The sequence below is a fragment of the Orbicella franksi genome, chromosome 7 (genome assembly GCF_964199315.1).
Source record: "Orbicella franksi chromosome 7, jaOrbFran1.1, whole genome shotgun sequence".
Lineage (NCBI taxonomy): Eukaryota > Metazoa > Cnidaria > Anthozoa > Scleractinia > Merulinidae > Orbicella > Orbicella franksi.
Window position 1 is genome coordinate 26,860,552 of NC_138151.1, and position 19,363 is coordinate 26,879,914.

General features: G+C 37.5%; 2 protein-coding genes across 3 annotated transcripts in view; one reads left to right on the forward strand and one right to left on the reverse strand.

The window, feature by feature from the left end:
* On the forward strand, window positions 1-18,111 carry LOC145493875 (eukaryotic translation initiation factor 2A-like). Its single transcript, XM_081473352.1, has 21 exons — window positions 1-53; window positions 156-225; window positions 1,761-1,835; window positions 2,406-2,524; window positions 3,260-3,359; window positions 4,229-4,311; window positions 5,527-5,627; window positions 7,075-7,192; window positions 8,038-8,154; window positions 8,502-8,570; window positions 8,895-8,996; window positions 9,782-9,822; window positions 10,449-10,493; window positions 10,877-10,965; window positions 12,449-12,512; window positions 12,939-13,032; window positions 14,716-14,771; window positions 15,120-15,254; window positions 15,709-15,807; window positions 16,241-16,306; window positions 16,660-18,111. Exons 1-21 carry the CDS (start codon window positions 26-28, stop codon window positions 16,723-16,725), a joined length of 1,737 nt encoding a protein of 578 aa, XP_081329478.1. The 5' UTR covers window positions 1-25; the 3' UTR covers window positions 16,726-18,111.
* LOC145493877 (telomerase Cajal body protein 1-like) overlaps window positions 18,105-19,363 on the reverse strand; it is a 9,719-nt gene continuing 8,460 nt past the window's right edge. For both annotated transcript variants that reach the window (XM_081473356.1, XM_081473354.1), the window contains exon 11: window positions 18,105-19,074. In XM_081473356.1, the coding sequence (XP_081329482.1) occupies window positions 18,915-19,074 (160 nt within the window). In that variant the 3' untranslated portion in view covers window positions 18,105-18,914. The remainder of the gene's footprint in view (window positions 19,075-19,363) is intronic.

Genomic DNA, 19,363 nt, shown 5'->3' on the forward strand with positions numbered 1-19,363 from the left:
TTTCTACCGTCGCTTTAGCGCCAACATGGCGGCCAAGGAAAGTCTTGTGGCTGGTAAAGAATTTTCACTGAACTTCTACAAATATAAAGCTGAAATATATTTTGACTCATTACAGACTTGGTCATTACATGACATTGTTTGTATTTATGTTGTAGTTAGAGGAACAGACGGGTTATCTATGGTTCATGGTTCACCATCCTTTAGGCAACACGAGGGATTTGGAAGGTTTGTGCGTGGATGTTTTGACCTTTTATGTTAAGCTTTAATAAGTTAAATATAAATTGGGGTTGTAATTTACAACGTTAAGTGTGACTTTTTCATAAAAGTATCTTTACAAAGAGATACTGCATTTCTTTTTTTTCTCAAGATTTAAACGATGATATCTGCGATATTTCATTATTTATTTTGTTGTTTACGTTTGGATTTTAGCTTATGAAAAGGGCCATTCCATTTAATATCCGTACCCCTGCCCCCCTATCGAGAAGCTTTAAATCTTACCCCCTCGGAAAAGTTAACTTTTTATCCCCCCCACCAAGAAAGGAAGATTAAAGTGCCGACACACTTCCCCCTTCAGGATTTGTAAAAGATCAAAGACACCTCATATAGTTGCCCCATCAGAAACGGCCTCTAAAGACCTCACTCCTCCCCCTCAGATTTCCTAGACCCTCATTGGGGGATTTGTGGGTGGGGTGGGGTGTAAGTAAAAAATGGAATGCCCCAATGCACTCTGAAACTGTGATCCTTGTGAAGAAAATATCTCAGTAACAAGTTGAGAATCCCATACAGATGATATATATACAGTGTAGTGTTACCAGATCTGAGCAATGCTTCTGATATGTTTCTTGTTGCTTTGATTTGTCGTTGTATTTTAAGCAAATGAGGATCACATCAAGATCTGAGTAGCATTGCATTAGCACTGAAGAATTTCTTGTTGCATATTTGCACAAATATCTCTCTATTTGTGTAAATTAAAGTCAAACCTTAGAGTAGTCAGCTAGTGTTTCACAGTGAATTCATATGAAGTATCAGTCTATGTGTAAGTCTCAGGGAAGAATATGTATAGGGTTGCTTAGGATAGGAGAAAGTAGACATTTCTAAAACCTGAATAATTCAATAAATGTTCAAAAGACAGACAAAAGTCAGTTTGGAGACAACTTAGTAATTGGTATGTACAAAACCAAAGAGCTGAGTTATGGAGTTATATAACTCTGTTTTTTCAAGTAAAAGTGCCCCATTTTTGTCCCATTTTTTTAATGCTGAGTCTATCACCTTAAGAAAGGTGACCGCTTGAATTGCTGGAATGGCGATAAAATGTTTTCTAAATAATATCAACAATTAGGCCATGAGCCTGAGTTTTCCATGAATGAATAGTCATTAAGGGGTAGCCAAGTTGACTATCACTCTTAAATAATGAGGGTAAGTAGTCAAATAATTATTGTTTGGCACTATGGAATTACTGCACAAAACCTATTATTGTTTGTATTTTTAGCCTAAAATTAAGAATGATATTCAGTTTCAAGAGCAGTGCATGCACAATCATTGTCTGTCAGCAAATAGAAAATCATGAGAAAACCAATCAGATTCATGGATTTCCAACAGAACACCATCCTGTAGCTGAAGCTAATAACAAATAGTTAAGATGAGAGGCAAGTAGTCACTCAAAGGAGATATCTGCCATCCTTAGATTGGTTTAGCGTCCTTTTCCCTCTAATTATTGTTTTATTGTGGCAGTTATAATGATATGATTCTTCTGTTTTCAGCGACAACTCACCAAGATGCAGAGTAATGACATTTAGTTCTGATGGATCCTTGTTTGCTTGGTGTAACGGCCAGAGGTGAAGGCTACATATTGTGTGTATTATTTCCCATTTCCAACTAAATTGCTGCAGTTACAGTAATTTGCTTTGTAATTTTCAAAGAAGTTTGGAAGCAATCAGTTGGATCTAAAAAAAACAATGTCTCTTATGGTCAACTGGACTACAATGTAGTGAATCAGTCAATTATTAATGAAATAATCACTTAATCCATTGTTTAGACAAGTAAGTCAATCACATCAGTTGATCGATCAGTTCATCAATCAATTGATTTGTCTGCCCTTCCGTCCATCCGTCTATCCATCCCGGTCCATTTGTCTGTCAGTCTGTTTGTCCATCCGTCAGTCACTCAAATACTTTCTTCACATTACATCCTACAATGTGTGATTGTGTACTTGTGTAACATTACGTCAGATGAGACCTGGCTGTAAACTGATTTTTAAGACAATAATGTATTATCCAGTTCATCTCTCTATCTGTCTCTCTATCTGTCTCTCTATCTGTCTCTCTATCTGTTTATCAGTGTGTCTGCCTGCCTGCCTGCCTGCTTGCCTGCCTGCATTACTGACTGACTGTTTGTTCAATTCACAGTGTGCTAGTTGTGGAGACTTCCCAGTTCAGTTTAGTATGCCGTATTCCTAAAGAGAAAATATTTTGCATGGCATTTTCACCAAAAGGCACTCACTTGTCAACATGGGAGCAATACTCAGGTCTGGAAGTAGTGAGTAAATCTATAAGCCTTCAATATTTTGTATATACTCTCATCATTTCTGATCTCTAGGTCTCATAACAAATGATTATTAATCCTGACAGCTATGAACAATCACCTTTGAAAAAAAAGCCTTGGTCTCTTAAAACAAAGTTAAGGAATCTGAGAGCTGATGAATAATTTAATGTTGTTATAATTACAGACACAGGTGTTTTACTGGAAAATACACCACTCCCTCTTGTATATTGTTAATTATATAGTAGTTGGGATGCATGATTTGCTCTTGCTCAAATATCGCTCTGTGGTTTTGTAACTCAGTAATACCCTCAGGCATTGAACTTTGGGAGCAAGGATGGTGCAGTGGTGAGAGCACTCACCTCCCACAATGTGGCCTGGTTCGATTCCAGCCTAGTGCCATAGGTGGGTCGAGTTTGTTGCTGGTTCTTGCCTTGCTCTGAGTGTTTTTCTCTGGGTTCTCCTCTGCAAAAACCAACATCTCCAAATTCCAATTGGACCAGGATAAAGGAGCCGCATGAAAACTAGTTAGCGCTGATGTGGTTTTCACTCTAACTATTGTAATTTACTTATTATTTGCTTATTATTATAAGGTAGTATCTAGACTAATCACGAGGATTAAGTAATATATGCCTTCTCATTCAGATGGTTATCAATTATTTCCATGGTGTCTTCATCTTGAAAGTAATAGTAAAAGGCTTTTTCTGTGTTCTGTAACCAGTCAGCAAAGATCAGACTACACCAACAAACAATCTTGAAATCTGGAATCTTCAGGCAGGGAGATTAGTTGCTGGGTTTGCACAGAAGAAAAAGGAGACCTGGTAAGTGTTGCCAACTTACAACTTTCAAATTACCTGAATGGGTATAAAGCCATCTGAAATTGACTGGAAACTGCTTGGGCAAACTATTAAGTTTCATAAATTTTTAACCATGGTTTGGATACATACTTTGTGATAATCCTAGTGTGAGGTCTGTAGTTGTGTTCAAAATATTGGTCAAGTTCTTGTTTTGGAAGTTAATTGATCAACTCAGGTCTAAAAACCTGCCCTCAAAAATGGGCTAACCAAGCTGGTTCAAGAATTAAAAGTGTCTATTGGAATGCTGCCATCCTTCAAAACTCTGCTGATAAATTGGTGCATCTCTGTGATCAGTTCTTGGGAAATACCAGCTTTAGAGTGAAATAATTTACTTTCAATCTGTTTTTGTTTGAACAGTGTTTTGAAAAAGCTATTTGCTGAAACCAGATTCATGAGCAGTCTATCTATCATGTCAGTTTTGCAAAATTTGGACTGCTCAGGAGGCCAATCAGAATTCTCATCAATCCTTTCATTAAGTTTTGATTCACCTATAGCCTTGATCTTCACACCTGAAGCAAACTTTGTACTTTATGGGTGAATGGTATCAACTACAGGCATGTTGACCCATAACATCAGGTGCCCATCAAGCATACTAAGCCATAACGTGTGTTACAGGTTGTGGCCCTTAGTGGCAGTCCTGCTCATTTTCATTTTGCTCTAGTTTGTGATGTGTAATAACGGTTAAAAATGCCCAAAAGATTTGAGACTCATCCTGGCAAGTAGGCAAGATCCAATTTTCAACCTTGAAGGATGCAAGAGAAAAGGGGAGAATTGTAATAAGAGAAACATCTTGAATCACCATAAAATATGCTGGCATTTTTGTTTCCTTCCAGGCAACCAAAGTGGAGTGAGGATGAGTCAGTGTGTGCTCGCTCTGTCACTAATGAAGTACATTGCTTCCATGATGCAGACTTTAGTATGTATCCTGCACATAGCATCCATGTCTTTTTCATTTGACCTTTATTTTGGCTAAATGAAATTTGGACAAAATTTGTCGATTTATTTTGTGTTATTTAACAGTAAATCAATGTTTATTTAGGGGCATCCAATTTAGCGCAGCTAGTCTAAATGAAGCCTGATACAACATAAATTTGACAACAGTACAGATACACTGTAACATAAGAGTACATTTAAGCTTAATTTTCAATTCATCAAGACTCTCAGCTCGCCTGATGTTTTGAGGAGAGAACATTACTGTTATATGCACGAGCTCCATTTATTCTAAAATTCCCCTGGTACTTAGCAGATTTTGTGAGTGGATGGCACAGCAGATCATGTCCTCTGTTCTGATAGCTATGAATCTGATGGGCAAGCTTAAACTCTTAAACCTGCGGGCATGTTATAATTAAAACACAATAAAATGTATGTATGTAAATGTATGTATGTAAACTCTGAAAGTGGATACAACACAAATGCTGGTCAGTGGTTGCAGGGTGTTCTGAGGGAAATGCCACATGCTTTTGTGATGTTTTGTCAAGATGGATTTGTTATTTGCACCATAATGCATAAGAAAAGAGTCACTTCGTAGAAACCTTGGCTGATGCAAACCCATATTAATAATGATTAAGTTTGGGAAAAGTGTAAAAGTCCTTAAAATTTGTGGTTCAGGCTATCTTCCAAAGTCAATCTGACTTTTGCTTTTGTAAGGGTAAATAAACACTTTCTTTTTACAAACATAGTGTGTAATCTTTACTTCTGTTTTAAAACCTGTATATCTAACGACCATCCATTAGAAATTAATGCTAATACAAATTCAACAAAAATAGACTAAGGCATAGCCCAACATCAATTTTATCGACTAAAGTTAAATATACTTATAGTGCAACCTTCAGTAGTTAACTGTCATCACTCTACAAAGGCCTTTTTTGTCCCAGTGAATGGTCTATACATTCACTCTATTTTTAACCTTTCTTTAACGGCCATCTCTCCTCAACAAAACAGCAATTGAAAACAAAGAATAGAATCTATTTTTGATGTCATATTACAGCCCTCCCCATAACATCAACCTCTTTACAACAGCTACTTTCCTCTTTCTGCAAGGTGACCACTGTAGAGAGACTTCAATTGACTGTATTTTTTAGGGAGTACACAATAATGACAAGTGGATTAAATAGGTGAATTGTTTTTGTAGCCTCCATTGTCACTAAGCTAAGGCTTCAAGGTGTAACAGACTTTGAGTTGTCTCCAGGTCCCCCACCTTTCACAGTGGCTGCTTATGTTCCTGGTGCAAAGGTGAAGTGTTATTTTCTTTTTTGCCTTTAATAATTGAACATTCAGAGCAGTTTCCACTGGAGTGTTGAAAGTAATTCATTTGCATTTGATTGGTGTGAAATACTTGTGCCAATGTGCTGTCCAAAACCAATTGTGACTTGCCTGCACACAATTTCCCATGCTTTGCATCAGAAACCTGTATTTGCTTTGAGTTTTGATTGGTTTGACACTAGATTGTTTGTGTAATTGATGATTGGCTTGAATGATTAGAGCAGTTTTCAATTGAGTGTCATGAAACCAATACCAAATTAATTACTTAACAGTCTTGAACCATTCTAAAACCAAAACCAGGAACAAAGAAATTGCCTGATTACTTTCGACACTCAACTGAAAACTGCTCTATTTCAATTGGCTTTGGTTTTACGACACTCCACTGAAAATTGCTTTTGTCTTCAAAGTACAACTAATATGACACTGAAACTAGTTCAAATGTCCCATGTAATACATTATTTTATGGGCACATGTAGCTCAGCAGATGGGCAAGATGAATTAAATCCTATGGCATATGGATTAATATGAAAAGTCAGTTTATCAGCCTTTCATAATCTTTTTCCAAATTCAGTGGCTCATACCCACTTTGACTGGCTTTCCATTTTGTTATTTGACATTGATGCCTGATCTGCATGGTCTGGCAAGCATTTAATGTGACGTTAGGTACAGTTTGTGGCATGGTTTAATGTGCTGTTCCAGAAAATATCCATACCCCTCCCACGGAAGGTTTTGTAGCTTGGAACCCCCCCCCCCCACCCCTCCGGAAATTCCATTGTAGTGTCATACTTTCCTTTAAAAAAATGGGCTTTTGAAACCCCCCTCCCCCTTGGAATTTCCATTAACCTTCCTTGGGGTGGGTATGGATATTTTCTGGAACTACACAATGTTTGTAAGCTCAAAATGACTAAAATATTGAAAACAGGTTAGAGGGGACTAGAAAAGAGTGAGTTGACGTGGGAACAGAATTTTATTAGATCTGTTAAGTGTGTTGCTTATAGAACTATTAGTAAGTCCACCTGGTTTCAATGGTCTCTGCAGCAGATTGACGGAGATAGCTTTACATGTGTTTATATTAAGCAATTAGATTATGAGCTTGAGATTTCCATCATGCATGGAAATCGAGGGTGAATAATTTAATTGTTTTAGTATGAATCTACTAAATCCTCTTCACAGACGCTTTGAAAATGCAAAGAAGCGGCTGCCAGTTTGTTCACAATCTACAACAGAACAGATAGTGAGAAGCATAACCAATTAGAGGATGGCATTTGTGATAGAACGCTAGTAGATTTATACCAATAGTTGATATATGATTGGGATCAGTTTATGTAATAATCTCTCTTGATCAATCACTCATAAATTCATTACCATCAGTATGCAAGGGAGAAGTATTTAATACTAATTTGTTTTTGTTTTTCAGGGTGCACCTTGTTATGTACGGCTATTCAGACACCCAAATTTTGACAGTCCAGCTTCTGTCCTTGCAAACAAGAGCTTCTTTAAGGCAGACAGAGTTAAACTGCTGTGGAACAAGAGAGGCAAGTACAACATAAAGACTGAGGGTAACAACAATAATAATCATTGACAATTTGACCCAGTCAGCAGTCATTTTCTAAAGATAATGTATGGTTGATTACGCGACAAGGAGGGAAATTGTAAGATTACAGGAGTTAAGTATTCCAAATGATTGATTTAATTTTGGATGAACAAGATAGTGTGCTTTGGACATAAACCAGTGGAATTTTAATTGCCATTCAAGAAGATTATTCCAGATACCTGTACATTGAAGGAAGAGTGGTGAGCCTATATGGGGTGGCAAATGGTGCTTCAAAAACCATGAGTCTCGCAAAATTTTCATCAAATTTCACGGGTCTTGCAGTCTTGTTTTTTAGCAGTTATGTACATCTCACAGTCTCAATTTTTTCACAAAGCAGTATTGCAGTCTCAGGTTTTTGCAAGGCTAAGAAAGTCTCAAATTACCCGCTTGTTTGTTTGGTTGTTTTTTAAATGACCTCTGAATGTTTTAGAACCTGAATGTCTTGAGCTCGCATTTTAAACACTTTTAAATCTCAGTCTCATAATTGAAGAAGGGAAAATGTCTCGGGCTGGCAAAGGAAAATGCTAGTTTCACCTTCTCGCAAAGTCTCGCATTTACCAATCACCACCCCTCGTATATGTATTGTAGCCTTTAGCCACCTGAACTTACAATGCCAAATGAACTCCAGCTCTCTGTCTGTAAAAACTTGATTGCAGTTTGAATTTAATTAATTATTATTGGGAAAACCGTAGGGGAGGAACTGCATATTGAAAAGAGGGCAGTTCATTTAATCATCACAGCACGTACAGTGGTTCATTGTTTAGCTAGTGTATCTTCTAATTTTAGGCTCGGCAGTCCTTGTTGTTACGGCAACAGATGTTGACAAGTCAGGGGCATCTTATTATGGTGAACAAACACTACAGTATATCAGCACCTCTGGAGAGAGCAGCATGGTACAATTAGGTGAGAGGGTGAACCCCTAAAGAACGAGGCCAATATCCAGCCATCTTGACCAAACAAGCTTGGTCAATAAAGGATTTATTATATGGCTTTCAGGGAAATTTTTCTTGTGGAACACAGCAGGTAGTCCTGAGAGGGCAAGATAACTCCATTTTCCCTGCTCAGGTAGCCAATCACAGTGCAGGATTTGAGCCATCTTGCCCGCTCACGGAGCTAGCCAAAATTAACAATAATTTCTGATACAGCTCTAGATCTATGTTTCAACCATCACTCTAAATACAATGTAACTAGAACCAGTGTGTTTAATTTTAGATGTCTTATCTTGTGTCATTTCATTTTATGATCTCCAGCCAAGAGAGGACCAATTTATTCTGTACAATGGAGCCCAAACTCTAAAGAGTTTTGCGTGGTCTATGGTTGTATCCTTTGCCACTTGACACTACTTCTTAATGATAATAAGTTATTATTTGACTTTTCGTTGAATTTTTCGTGATGTTGCTTTTCCTGTGTATTTATTGTTCTATGCTTATTTCATGTGAGTGAACTTCAAGCAACAATGCTTATGCTTGCCTTCCTGAATGTGCTTTTTGTACAAGGGTTAGTTGTGGTGTGAACCAGAGTTAAACAGTCAAATTTAGTTTGTGTATGAATTGGATTCTACGCAATTCCACTTTTGAACTCATGGATAATCAATTTTATTGATTCCTTCCTTAACTTGCTGTTTAATTTTACAACCACACCAGTTATGCCAGCAAAGGCGACACTGTTTGATCTCAAATGTGAACCTCTGTTTGACTTTGGAACAGGACCAAGGAACAATGTGTTTTACAATCCACATGGAAATAATATCCTAACAGATTATATAAATATTATTTATTTATCTTATTAACCAAGTACAAGGACCATACATGATTGGAACTGTTTAGAAAAACATTGTCACTATCACAGACTGGAAAAACACTGTAAACTTCAAGTGTACAGTTCTGATTGGGAGCTGACTACATGTAGTCATATACTTGTATCTGGTGTTAAAAGAAAATATAAGGGAAAGAGAGTTGGAAGCTCAACATATGGAATCTTTTGGGCGCAAGTGACTTTGGAACGGGACAAAGGAATGATCTGTTCTACAATCCACAAGGAAATAATGTCCCAACAGATTATATAAATATTATTTATTTATTTATCTTATTAACCAAGTACAAGGACCATACATGATTGCAACTGTTTAGAAAAACAATGCCATGATCATAGATTGGAAAAACACTGCAAACTTCAAGTGCACAATTGTGATTGTAAGCTGACCAATCATATACTTGTATCTGATGTTAAAAAAAAACAGAAGGGAAAAAGAATTGAAAGTTGAACGTATGGAATCTTTAACAGATTATTTAATATTATTTAACATAACTTGAGTAAGGTCTCTTCAATGCCTCTTTGGATGTCATTTGGATGTTATGTGTGATATTAAAAATTAATAATGAGATGTTCTGCCAAAATTAGGGAGTAGTTTGTTGTTCATTGACATTTTGTTACACATTGTTCATTGACCTTTAATTCACAAAAGTGATCAACAATCGCCTCAGTGTAATAACTTCTTAATACATTTCTTGTCAATCTTAACTGATCATACTTGTATGCCTCGCTGGCTTTGGAAATCTCAGAGGCCAATTGGTAAGTTGATCATGAGTTCAGTTTCCAATTCAATACACAAATGTCAGCCTTCACAACTGTTAAACTGGTATTCACTTTAAAATTTATTATTATCTAGCTACCGGCCAATCTGAAAACCCTTAGATTGCAGGCAACAAATAATTTTATTTCTCCTTGTTTTTGGTTCACAATGTTTTGGGATATCACCTACTGGAAATGGAAATGAAATATTGTATATTTACTGGCACATGGTTAAATAAAAGCAAATTACTATTGATTTTAATATAAGTGCAAAAGTTAATAAAGTTAGAAAAGTTAGTAAAGTTTGTACAAAAGTTGGTAAAGTTAGTCTCTTTGGGGGTCATGAGACTCTTCCACTTTGGGTTCGAATTGAAACAAATTTACAGTGTAAGCCACATCAATGGCATCAGATGATGACCAAGTCCAAAACGAGATTGACATCTGTGAGTATTTCTTGTCATTTCTCCTCAACTCCCCAATAAAAAGCAAATTAAGGGAGTGCAGTGCTTATTCCATAGGCACGTGAGGCACATGAGTTTTCTTGCAAACACTCACACTATACACCCATTGCCTGCTCCTCTAACCACTATTATTGGTGTAAGGAAATATTCTTTTTCCTTTTACAGGAACTGTGGAGCAGAAAGGATTTAAAGCTTATAAGCAAACCTCAGGTAATTGTCACTCACCTCAACAGAATAATGTATTAAACTTCCTTCTTCTCCTTATTGTTTTGATTTTTAGCTTTTTAGCTTTTTAGCTTTTAGCTTTTTAGCTTTTTAGCCAGATGCCATAAGAATGGCATAGCTGATCCCTCAGTCTCTTGAATTTCCATCCAAGGTCATAACACCCCCTTTGAGGATGTGGCAATCTGGGACTTAGTCAATTTCAGATGGGCAATAGTGGATGCTCTCTCCATGGAATTTAAAATGTAATATATTTTTGATTGGCCAGTTAGAGAGCATAAACACATGTAGCGGTATGCATTATTTGTGGTGAATGTGTTGGCAATGACAAGCGAGATAACTTATGATTACATCATAACATGATTTAACAGGCCAGCGACTCAACATCACTTGAATGGTCTCCAGATGGTGAGCACATTTTAACAGCTACGACCTCTCCAAGGCTCAGGGAAGGAAATGGGTAAGGTTAACTTTTAGGGTGTTTGTGAGCAATTGCTCTATATCAGATTCTCAGTAAATTGACAGAAGTTGACAGTTGGCTGACAGGATTTTCTGGGAGCTGATCTTCACTTTGTCTCTTTAAGGGGGTCCTTCTTAACTACAGATTTAGAGCAGTTGCTAAGGGATTGCTGATTGCGATATTTAGAAGAAAGTTATTTTGGAGCATTTTGCAGTGCTAAATGGTGAATTTTATATAAGGGAATATTTGCTTTGAAAAAATATAATTTCACGTGTGTAACTAGTGCCAGTCCCAAACTGCGTGTCAGAATTTTAAATCCCTAAAACTTGAAAGAAAAGAGGAAGGGTTCCGATTTTTCTTACGAATCAGAAATAACTTAGCCTTTTTTTATAATTATACACATGGAATTACTGTTTACACATAAAAGAGGAAAGCTACTGTAGAAAGTCTGCTAAACTTTTATGATAATGCAAGTTTCATAAAACTCATATGTAGCATTAAGCACATGGAGGTTCTTAATCTATTGACACTAATTTAGATGAACTTTTTCGGATCTAGATGTCTTTTAAGTTTTAGGGTTTTATCTATTTGGGACGGTTGTACAGGGGGGTCTCTGGCACAGTTCAAGAACGGAAAAAATAGAGGCTCACGGATCACAGATATAAAAATTTCGTTTTCCTGAATCACAAAAATAAGCAAATAAGATGCTCTTTTTAATAACCTGTTCCTACACTAGAAAGATTGTTTGAAGAAAGAAAAATCGTGAAAGGCTAAGTCAAGGCATATTGCAAATTGCATACCTAAGTCACTCTCAATAGATGACTCTAACCATCTGGAGGACTGGCATCTCAAAATCACATAGAATAGGGTGGTGAAATCACTAATATCAGTTAATAATTCAAGTACTTCACAGGTCGCACAAAACCTTTGGGTCACAGATCACGAAGAATAATTTCCTAAATTCACGTTTCATGGAAAATAAAATCAGCCAATCACACATCACGAGAATACCCCTGTACGACCCTCATTCTGGTATGTAACTTGTTAAGTATGGCCTTGATTTGAAACTCTTGCAGGACTCCTCAATGGAACAAACCTGTGCAAACAACTTATCCTTAGGAGGTCTGGTTTTCAAAAATATGACAATTAGACCAATTTGGTAGTTAAGAAGAACCCCCCCCTTAAGCATCTTATTTTATCTTTTATGTCTACTTCTAAGGCTACTCTGTCGGTTCTAAATAATGTTTGTCAGTGTTTAGGAGAAATTGGAGATTCAATAACTGAGCAACCAACTTCTTTTAGACACAGTAGACCAATCATGCTATGAAACAGATGTATTCAGTGGGACTGGAAGAATTACCCTCTGTGTCTGTATCCTGTCGCGTTAAATATGTGTGCTCACTCTCAGTGTCTTTATGATGCTCATATGATGCATGCAAATTATGCCCATAGAATGCCAACATTGAATCATTTTTCTCACCAGCTATAAAATCTGGCATTACACAGGAAGTTTGTTACATGAAAAGAGTGTTGGTGAACTATGGGAGGTATGTCTGCCCTAAGGTGATACCATGATCTTCTTGATTGAGTGGGAGGGCCAGATAGGAAAATATTGACAAAAGACTGGGCACAGTGATGGCGTCATGGTCATGCTGTCCAAAATGGTTGAGAGACATGTTTTTTTACTGGCCCAACCTAACTCAGTCAATAAGCTTTCTATCATTGATACCACCTTTGTAGCATCCGATTATGTTGGAAAATGTCTTGATAAATTGGCTGAATTGCTTGCACTAAATGAACTACTGATATGTGCAAGGCATTGACAGCTGGACCTGCTTGTATCAACAAGTCTGGCCCTACACATATTTAGCTCACTGTGTTGCTGTCTAGACCCATTACAATACCATTGCATCAGTAGACTGATGTGATGGTTTGATGACGTCACTCTTTAATTAACTGTCCTGTGCTTCTAGGTTAAGTGGCAGCCTGTTCCTGATGGTGTGTTCAAAGAACCAGTGATAAATTATCGGGCTGTTCCCTCCACTGCAAGTCAAGAGCAGCAGAAAAGTTAGTTTTAGTTCACAAATGTTGCCCTCATGAACTGAGTTTCTTCCTGCACTGTAAATATGTCGAGTGTTTCTTTCTGTTAAACAGGGCACAGGTGAAGATTGACAGGGGAAGGTGTAAATGGCGCGTGGGAGACTCTCATATGAAAAGGGTGGGGGTGCTTGCCGTACCTTTAAGGGTTCGAAAAAGGGAGTTTGGTACCTTTTAGGTTTCTAATATACCCCAATGCCCCCCCCCCCCCCCCCCCATAAATATCTGCCTGGATCGCTTTCTATAAGATGATGTTGCACCTTGTAGACATTAAGTGCTCTTGGATAGATTTGGCTGCTGCTTGCTTTACTTACATTGCATTTCTCACCAATTTAATGTTCTTCAACACTTCTTGTTGCTGTTTTTCCAGTTGCTGGAACTGTGCCTATTTTTTGGGGGGGGTGTGGAGCCGAAAAAGTGAATGTCAGTAAATATGTTGTTTTAGAATTGGTACCTCTTATGGGGAAAAAAAATTTCAAGCCACACCCACAGAACAGTATCTTGGTATTTCTTAAGGGTTTTTTTTTACAAGATTTCTGACAAGCACCCCTGTTCCCCATCACCCCCGTCCCTCGTATCTGGGAGCCCCCCTTGGGGTAAATGCAAGGAGAGTCCTGCACATATCTTAGAGTTTTGAATACTATCTCTGCAAATCCTCACCAAACAAGATGTTGCACACAAATCAGCCAATAACTTCATTAATGTGTCTAAGCTTTTAACTGGTGGCATACTTAAAATACAAGAAAACTCTGAATTAGCATTAAGTAGAATTCTACATTGTATGTGTCACTTGTGAAAATGTTGCAAATTGAGTGGCTGGGTTATCGTAGATTATTTGCTATTGCTGTGCAGTTGCTGGAGGTTGTTTACAAAATGGCAACTTTCTTGTTTTTCTAAGGTTTCAGTGGAACATTTAGAAACATAACTGGACAACTAACTTCCAGAAGAGAAGGACATTTACCATTACTTGACCTGAAAAAATTGAAATTATTAATGAAAATACTGATGAGTGAGCATACACAACTGCAAATTTCAATGAGAGTTTAGGCTGCTGTATTTTGCCTAAGAGTTCAGTACCAAGAAAAATAGTAGGCAATTGTTGATATTTGAACAATATTGAGTTATCTAGACTTGTACTAAAAATAATAGATGTAGTAACATTTGCTCTTGATTTCTATGAGATGATAGTTGATTCAGCCTTGAGCTCACACCTTATTGTCAATATATTAAGAAATCTCCCAATAACAATGTAATATAGACAGGACCACTAAAACTGGCACATCTGTATCTGTATCGAAAAGCGTAAGCTGTCCATCACATGGGAGAGAACCTGGAGCTATAGCCTGCCAATACAGCCACCTCTCATCGCCCACCGCCGAGCGTCATTGTGCAACCACCCTCAGCGGTGGGCAATGAGAGGCGGCTGTATTCGCTGGCTACTGGACCTATGGCCAGAATAATGTTTAAAGCACCCCTCTCAGGATTAAAAACCACCCTAAAAAGCATTCTTGTAATGAAAGCAGTAAAGATTAAATTACATTTTTTTATTGTGGAGATCTATCCATATGGTTCATGTATGTGTCTTGTCGAGTTGGATAAAAATATTAAATGGAATAATAACTGTTGTAAATAACAAATAACATTATCTTTCAGCTAAAGATGTTTACCGTCCCCCTGGCCTTAGAGGAACTGCACCATCAGTGAAAGTGGTGAGGCAAATGTCTTTCCTAGGTTGATTGATGCAAGTATAGCTTTAAAGTAAGAGGTTGAGGAAGGCACAAAATCTAACAAGCTTAAATCTCTTTTTGTAATTGAACACCTACATGTACACCATTTGCATGCCAATCAACATGCATTTTAATGCGCATGACTTCCTTAATGTTTCTCTACTGCTTGTAGAACTTGTGGGAAACACCAGTGACTTTTTGCTTTTTAGTATCTCAAAATTTGTTATTGATACCATGATTTAGTAATTACTGGACCCCCTATTGAACAATTCAGTGCTCGTAATTTTAATGGCTGTTGATTATTAAATTATGTTTAATTTTCTATTTCAGCATGAAAATGAACCTGCAGAAAACCTGAAGCAAAAAGAAGGGCAGGAAATGTCTAAATCTGCTGCAAAGAACAAGAAAAAGAGGGAGGCAAAAGCAAGAGCAAAGCAAGAACAGGAGGTTTCTGGAGAGGCACAGGTGTGAATTTTTTTTGTTGTTTTGAAGTAATCATTGTATTCATGAATCAATAAGCAATTCATAAAACAAATGTGGCATTGTCAGGGCAAGAAGCAAACTTTTAGCTAGATGGGTGTCCAGGTGTCCTGTAGACAGCCACTTTCTAATGAAAATTGTTTTCTTTTCATATTTTGCCTTATAAATTGTTCATTTGAGCAGGCCGTATAGCACATTTTGGATGGCCACTTTTCAAATTCTGGCTTAAAGCCTGGCAAGGATTAAATCAATCCAGTAAATCAGTATTTAGTTTTTCATTGTGGCTAGTAAGTTGAACAACCAGCCTGTCTGTCTGTCTGTCTGACAGACCTGCAATAGAGTCAGTTAACAATCATTGAACTGACCACAGTTAGTTTATGCAGGTAGTTTAATATCCCAGTGGCTTTACACACTAAAATCTCGGTTTATTTTATTGCAGGTAGCAAGCACAGCCCTACCGTCACCTCCCCCATCATCAGCAGTGACCAGTGCAACTCTTCCACCAGAGAAAGAAAAAAAGCTCAGGAATTTAAAAAAGGTGTTTGATGGAAATTTGTGTCATTACAATTTAATATTTATTATTTAATTAGTATTATCATTATTCCTTAAAAACTTGAGTTTTGATTGGTGCAATCTGAGCAAAGCTCTTGTAGAATGACAGTGGCAGATCCAGACCTTGAGCTAATGGGGAGGGGTTCTTTTGCTTGCCCTGCAGACTTTTCTTCCTTCTGTGATTTCTTCATTTTTTACACAACATAAGGAGGGGCCTGGCCCCCCAGGCCCCTCCCCTAGATCTGCCACTGAATGAGATTCTCATCTAAGACACTCAGAGGCATGTTTTGTAAAAGCTTGCTATTAATAGAAATCAAATTGAGTCACTTTTGGAATTGAATTTGCTCCTTCTATTCAGTGTATTTCCCCTAACCTAGTACAATGTTGTACTATATTTCTTTTACTGAATTCTGGTTTAGAAACTGCGGCAAATTGAAGACCTGAAGGAACAACAGAAATCAGGAAAAATACTAGAGAAGAATCAGGTCAGATATTAGGATAATATGTACTTGTGCTTATCAACTGAGTAACAGGGATGGATTGAAAGTACCCTTGTCTTGTGCTTCCTTTTTACAAACAGGGTGCAGTGACATTAATACCCCAACTCTTTACCTTGTCAGTCGAAAATGAAAACTTACGTAACACCTTTGAAGTTTGCTGGGGAAAACTTGATTTTACAAGCCAAGGATGTAAAATCATCACACTATCCCATCAGGAGGGTTCAACTATTAAATCATTGTTTTTTTTAATAAGTAAAACAGGTACCGGTATTAGCTAAACATTTACAACTAGCTAGAACCTGTGATTCTAGTTTTTTTTATTGCATATTGTTTTGCAGATGGACAAAATAGCAGCAGAAGAATCACTAATAAAGGAAATACAAGAACTTGAACTTGGAAGATGACATCAAGGATTTAACTTCCTTGTCAATAGTTTCACTCTAAACTTTATTTTTCACAAAATCAACAAGGGTGACTGTTTAAAAAGAAGCTGTCTCTGTAACACTCCTTGAAGGATAGAAGCAACAACTGATGAATTGTCATGTTTGAAGGTGGCGAGATCTGCACAATGCAGATCTCACTACTTTCAAACATGACAAACGAACAAATTATAGTTTTGGAAGTTCTGTTTAGAACCTTGAATTCTATTGCTCTTATAGGGGGATCTTTGTTCACAAAAATGGCCTCATTACCATAAATGATTCAGATCTGATCAAGCTACAGAAATACCAATTTTGATTGACTGTCCCAAGGAATTTGAGCCTGTTGTATTGAATACGTTTTGTGCAACACAGGTTTAAAAACTCAAAATTTTCCCACCCAGACATTTTGCAGTTTCTCATGAAATATTACACCCAAAAAGCCAAAAATATATCCAATTACTAAGTTTTACCAGCTCTTTAAATGTTTGGGGTCAATTTGTATCTGGCATAATGCCTTCTCTGCACAAAGTCATATGTTAGTGTGGAAAAGTGTAAACAGTGATGTAAGCAAAGATCACCCTGTACAGTCACTCCTATGCTAATAGACATATCCTGTGATTACACAGGACTATGAGTAGTCCCTGTTTCACTTAGTCTGTCAAGTGAGACCCCAAATAAACCGCGGGGAAAAAATGGCCGCGTGAAACCCCCAGGAGTTCGCACGGCCATTTTTTCTCGTGGTTTTCTTTTTGATCAATACACGACAAACTAAACGAAAGAGGGACTACTCGTTCATGCAGCCAGCTACATAGAAACACTTCATTTGAAGCCTACCATATGTGTAAATCTGTCCTATGTAGACCATTTTCAGGGTTTCTGCTTACATCAAGTTAATTTTGAGTGCAATTACATGTCTGAATGACAAAGGTTTCTAACACTTCAAGTAAAGGTGTTACATGTAAATGCAAGTGCAATCAGGACCTTGTATTCTGGCTGACAAAGTAACAAGTGATCAACTTGTGATTCTCCTTATTAATTGCCAATACCTAAACAAGCATTCAAGTGTAGAGATTTAAGAATTGATCAATGACGAGAAACTATTTTATTTAAAACGTTTTTTTTTTTTCAACTAGACTAGCACAATAAGAAGTGAATGGAAACCTGTATGGAGAATTTGTATGTTAACAATGGAGTTGAAACAAGAGCTGTGATAGTGATGGTTAACTTGGGACAAATTTATTATTTTACATCCATTACATTCACAAATTATAATTATGTTTCAAATAGTTTCAAAACACACACTGGCCTTCTACACACTGTACTTCTTGTATGAGACAATTTGCTATTAATAAATAGTTCTAATATTTTATTGCTCATTTTATTGGACTGTAAGGTCACTGAAAGGGAAGAACAGCCCCCTCTCCACCTCTACCCAAAAAGTGGTTGTCAACTGCCAGACAGCAACCACCATCAGTTAACAGTTGAATGGCCACAATGCAGTCATAAACCAAGCACCACAAAACATTTTCATTAGAAGACAGGCTGGCTCAGGGAATTCCAGGATACACATATTATAGAGAGTGAGCTGTTCACATTGATTGAGTCAAGCATGTTTTCTCTGTCCTCTAATTTCAACTTGGGTGTACTGTTGTCATACTTGCAGTTGATTGGTTGCAACATGCAAACAAACACAGTCTGTTGGAACCAGCGATTGGTGTCTGTTACAAGAATCTTCACTTTACAAGTCCCAGTACTAAACTTTGTGAAAAATAATGAGCTAGGAAACCCTTGCTGGGAAAGTCAACTGAGTGACACTACACAGTAAATGGCTGCCTGAATGTTAATAACTAAGCACTGGAGGTTACACTCTGGAGTCTGTTACACTGTGGTTGTATGGCAAGGACTATTTGGAGATGTCGGTGGGACAAGCTATATATGTAATAGTATATTTGAGGATATATTTCCAAAAAGGACAATCTTTTCCCAGTTGTTGGGTCTTCTGTGTGTACCTGTCGTCACAGTTTGCTTAACACTGCTGTCTGTAAATTTCACACAGGAAAGAGCCAGTCTCTAAGCAGCCTTGTACTTCTTGCTGTTACTTTTGTTACAGATTTTTAACTTGAAGTACATTTTAGTCTCCTAATTCACTCTTAGCAGCCTCAGAGTTGCTCTCATTTTACACTTGTGCCAGCTGCCCAGATCCTAAGTGAATTATCAGCTTGTGCCACTATGTCCTGGTCCATTGTGTTTTCATCATCACTGTCATTCCCAGGTTCTTCAAACTGGCGTTGCCCAGAGGTTGTGGCCAGTAGAGGAAGGCTGGGGTGGAAACTAAAAAAAGAAGTCCAAATATCTTAAAATTTAACACCCATTCCCAAACTTGAAACATTCTTGCCAACCATGCATGCGTACAGTTTCCATGGCAACTAAATTAATGTAACAGTTCATCCCCCTCTAGGTGGTACTCCTTGTCTTTTTGGTGGGGTGTGGCACCTGGCTCCCCAAACACTGACCCTTCTTTGGACCAAAATACAGGTACCTCACTTTCCATATCCATTTCTAGGCAAAGGTCACCTGAGTGTGTATCTTAATGTCCTGAATCATTCTCTATTGTGTCAGA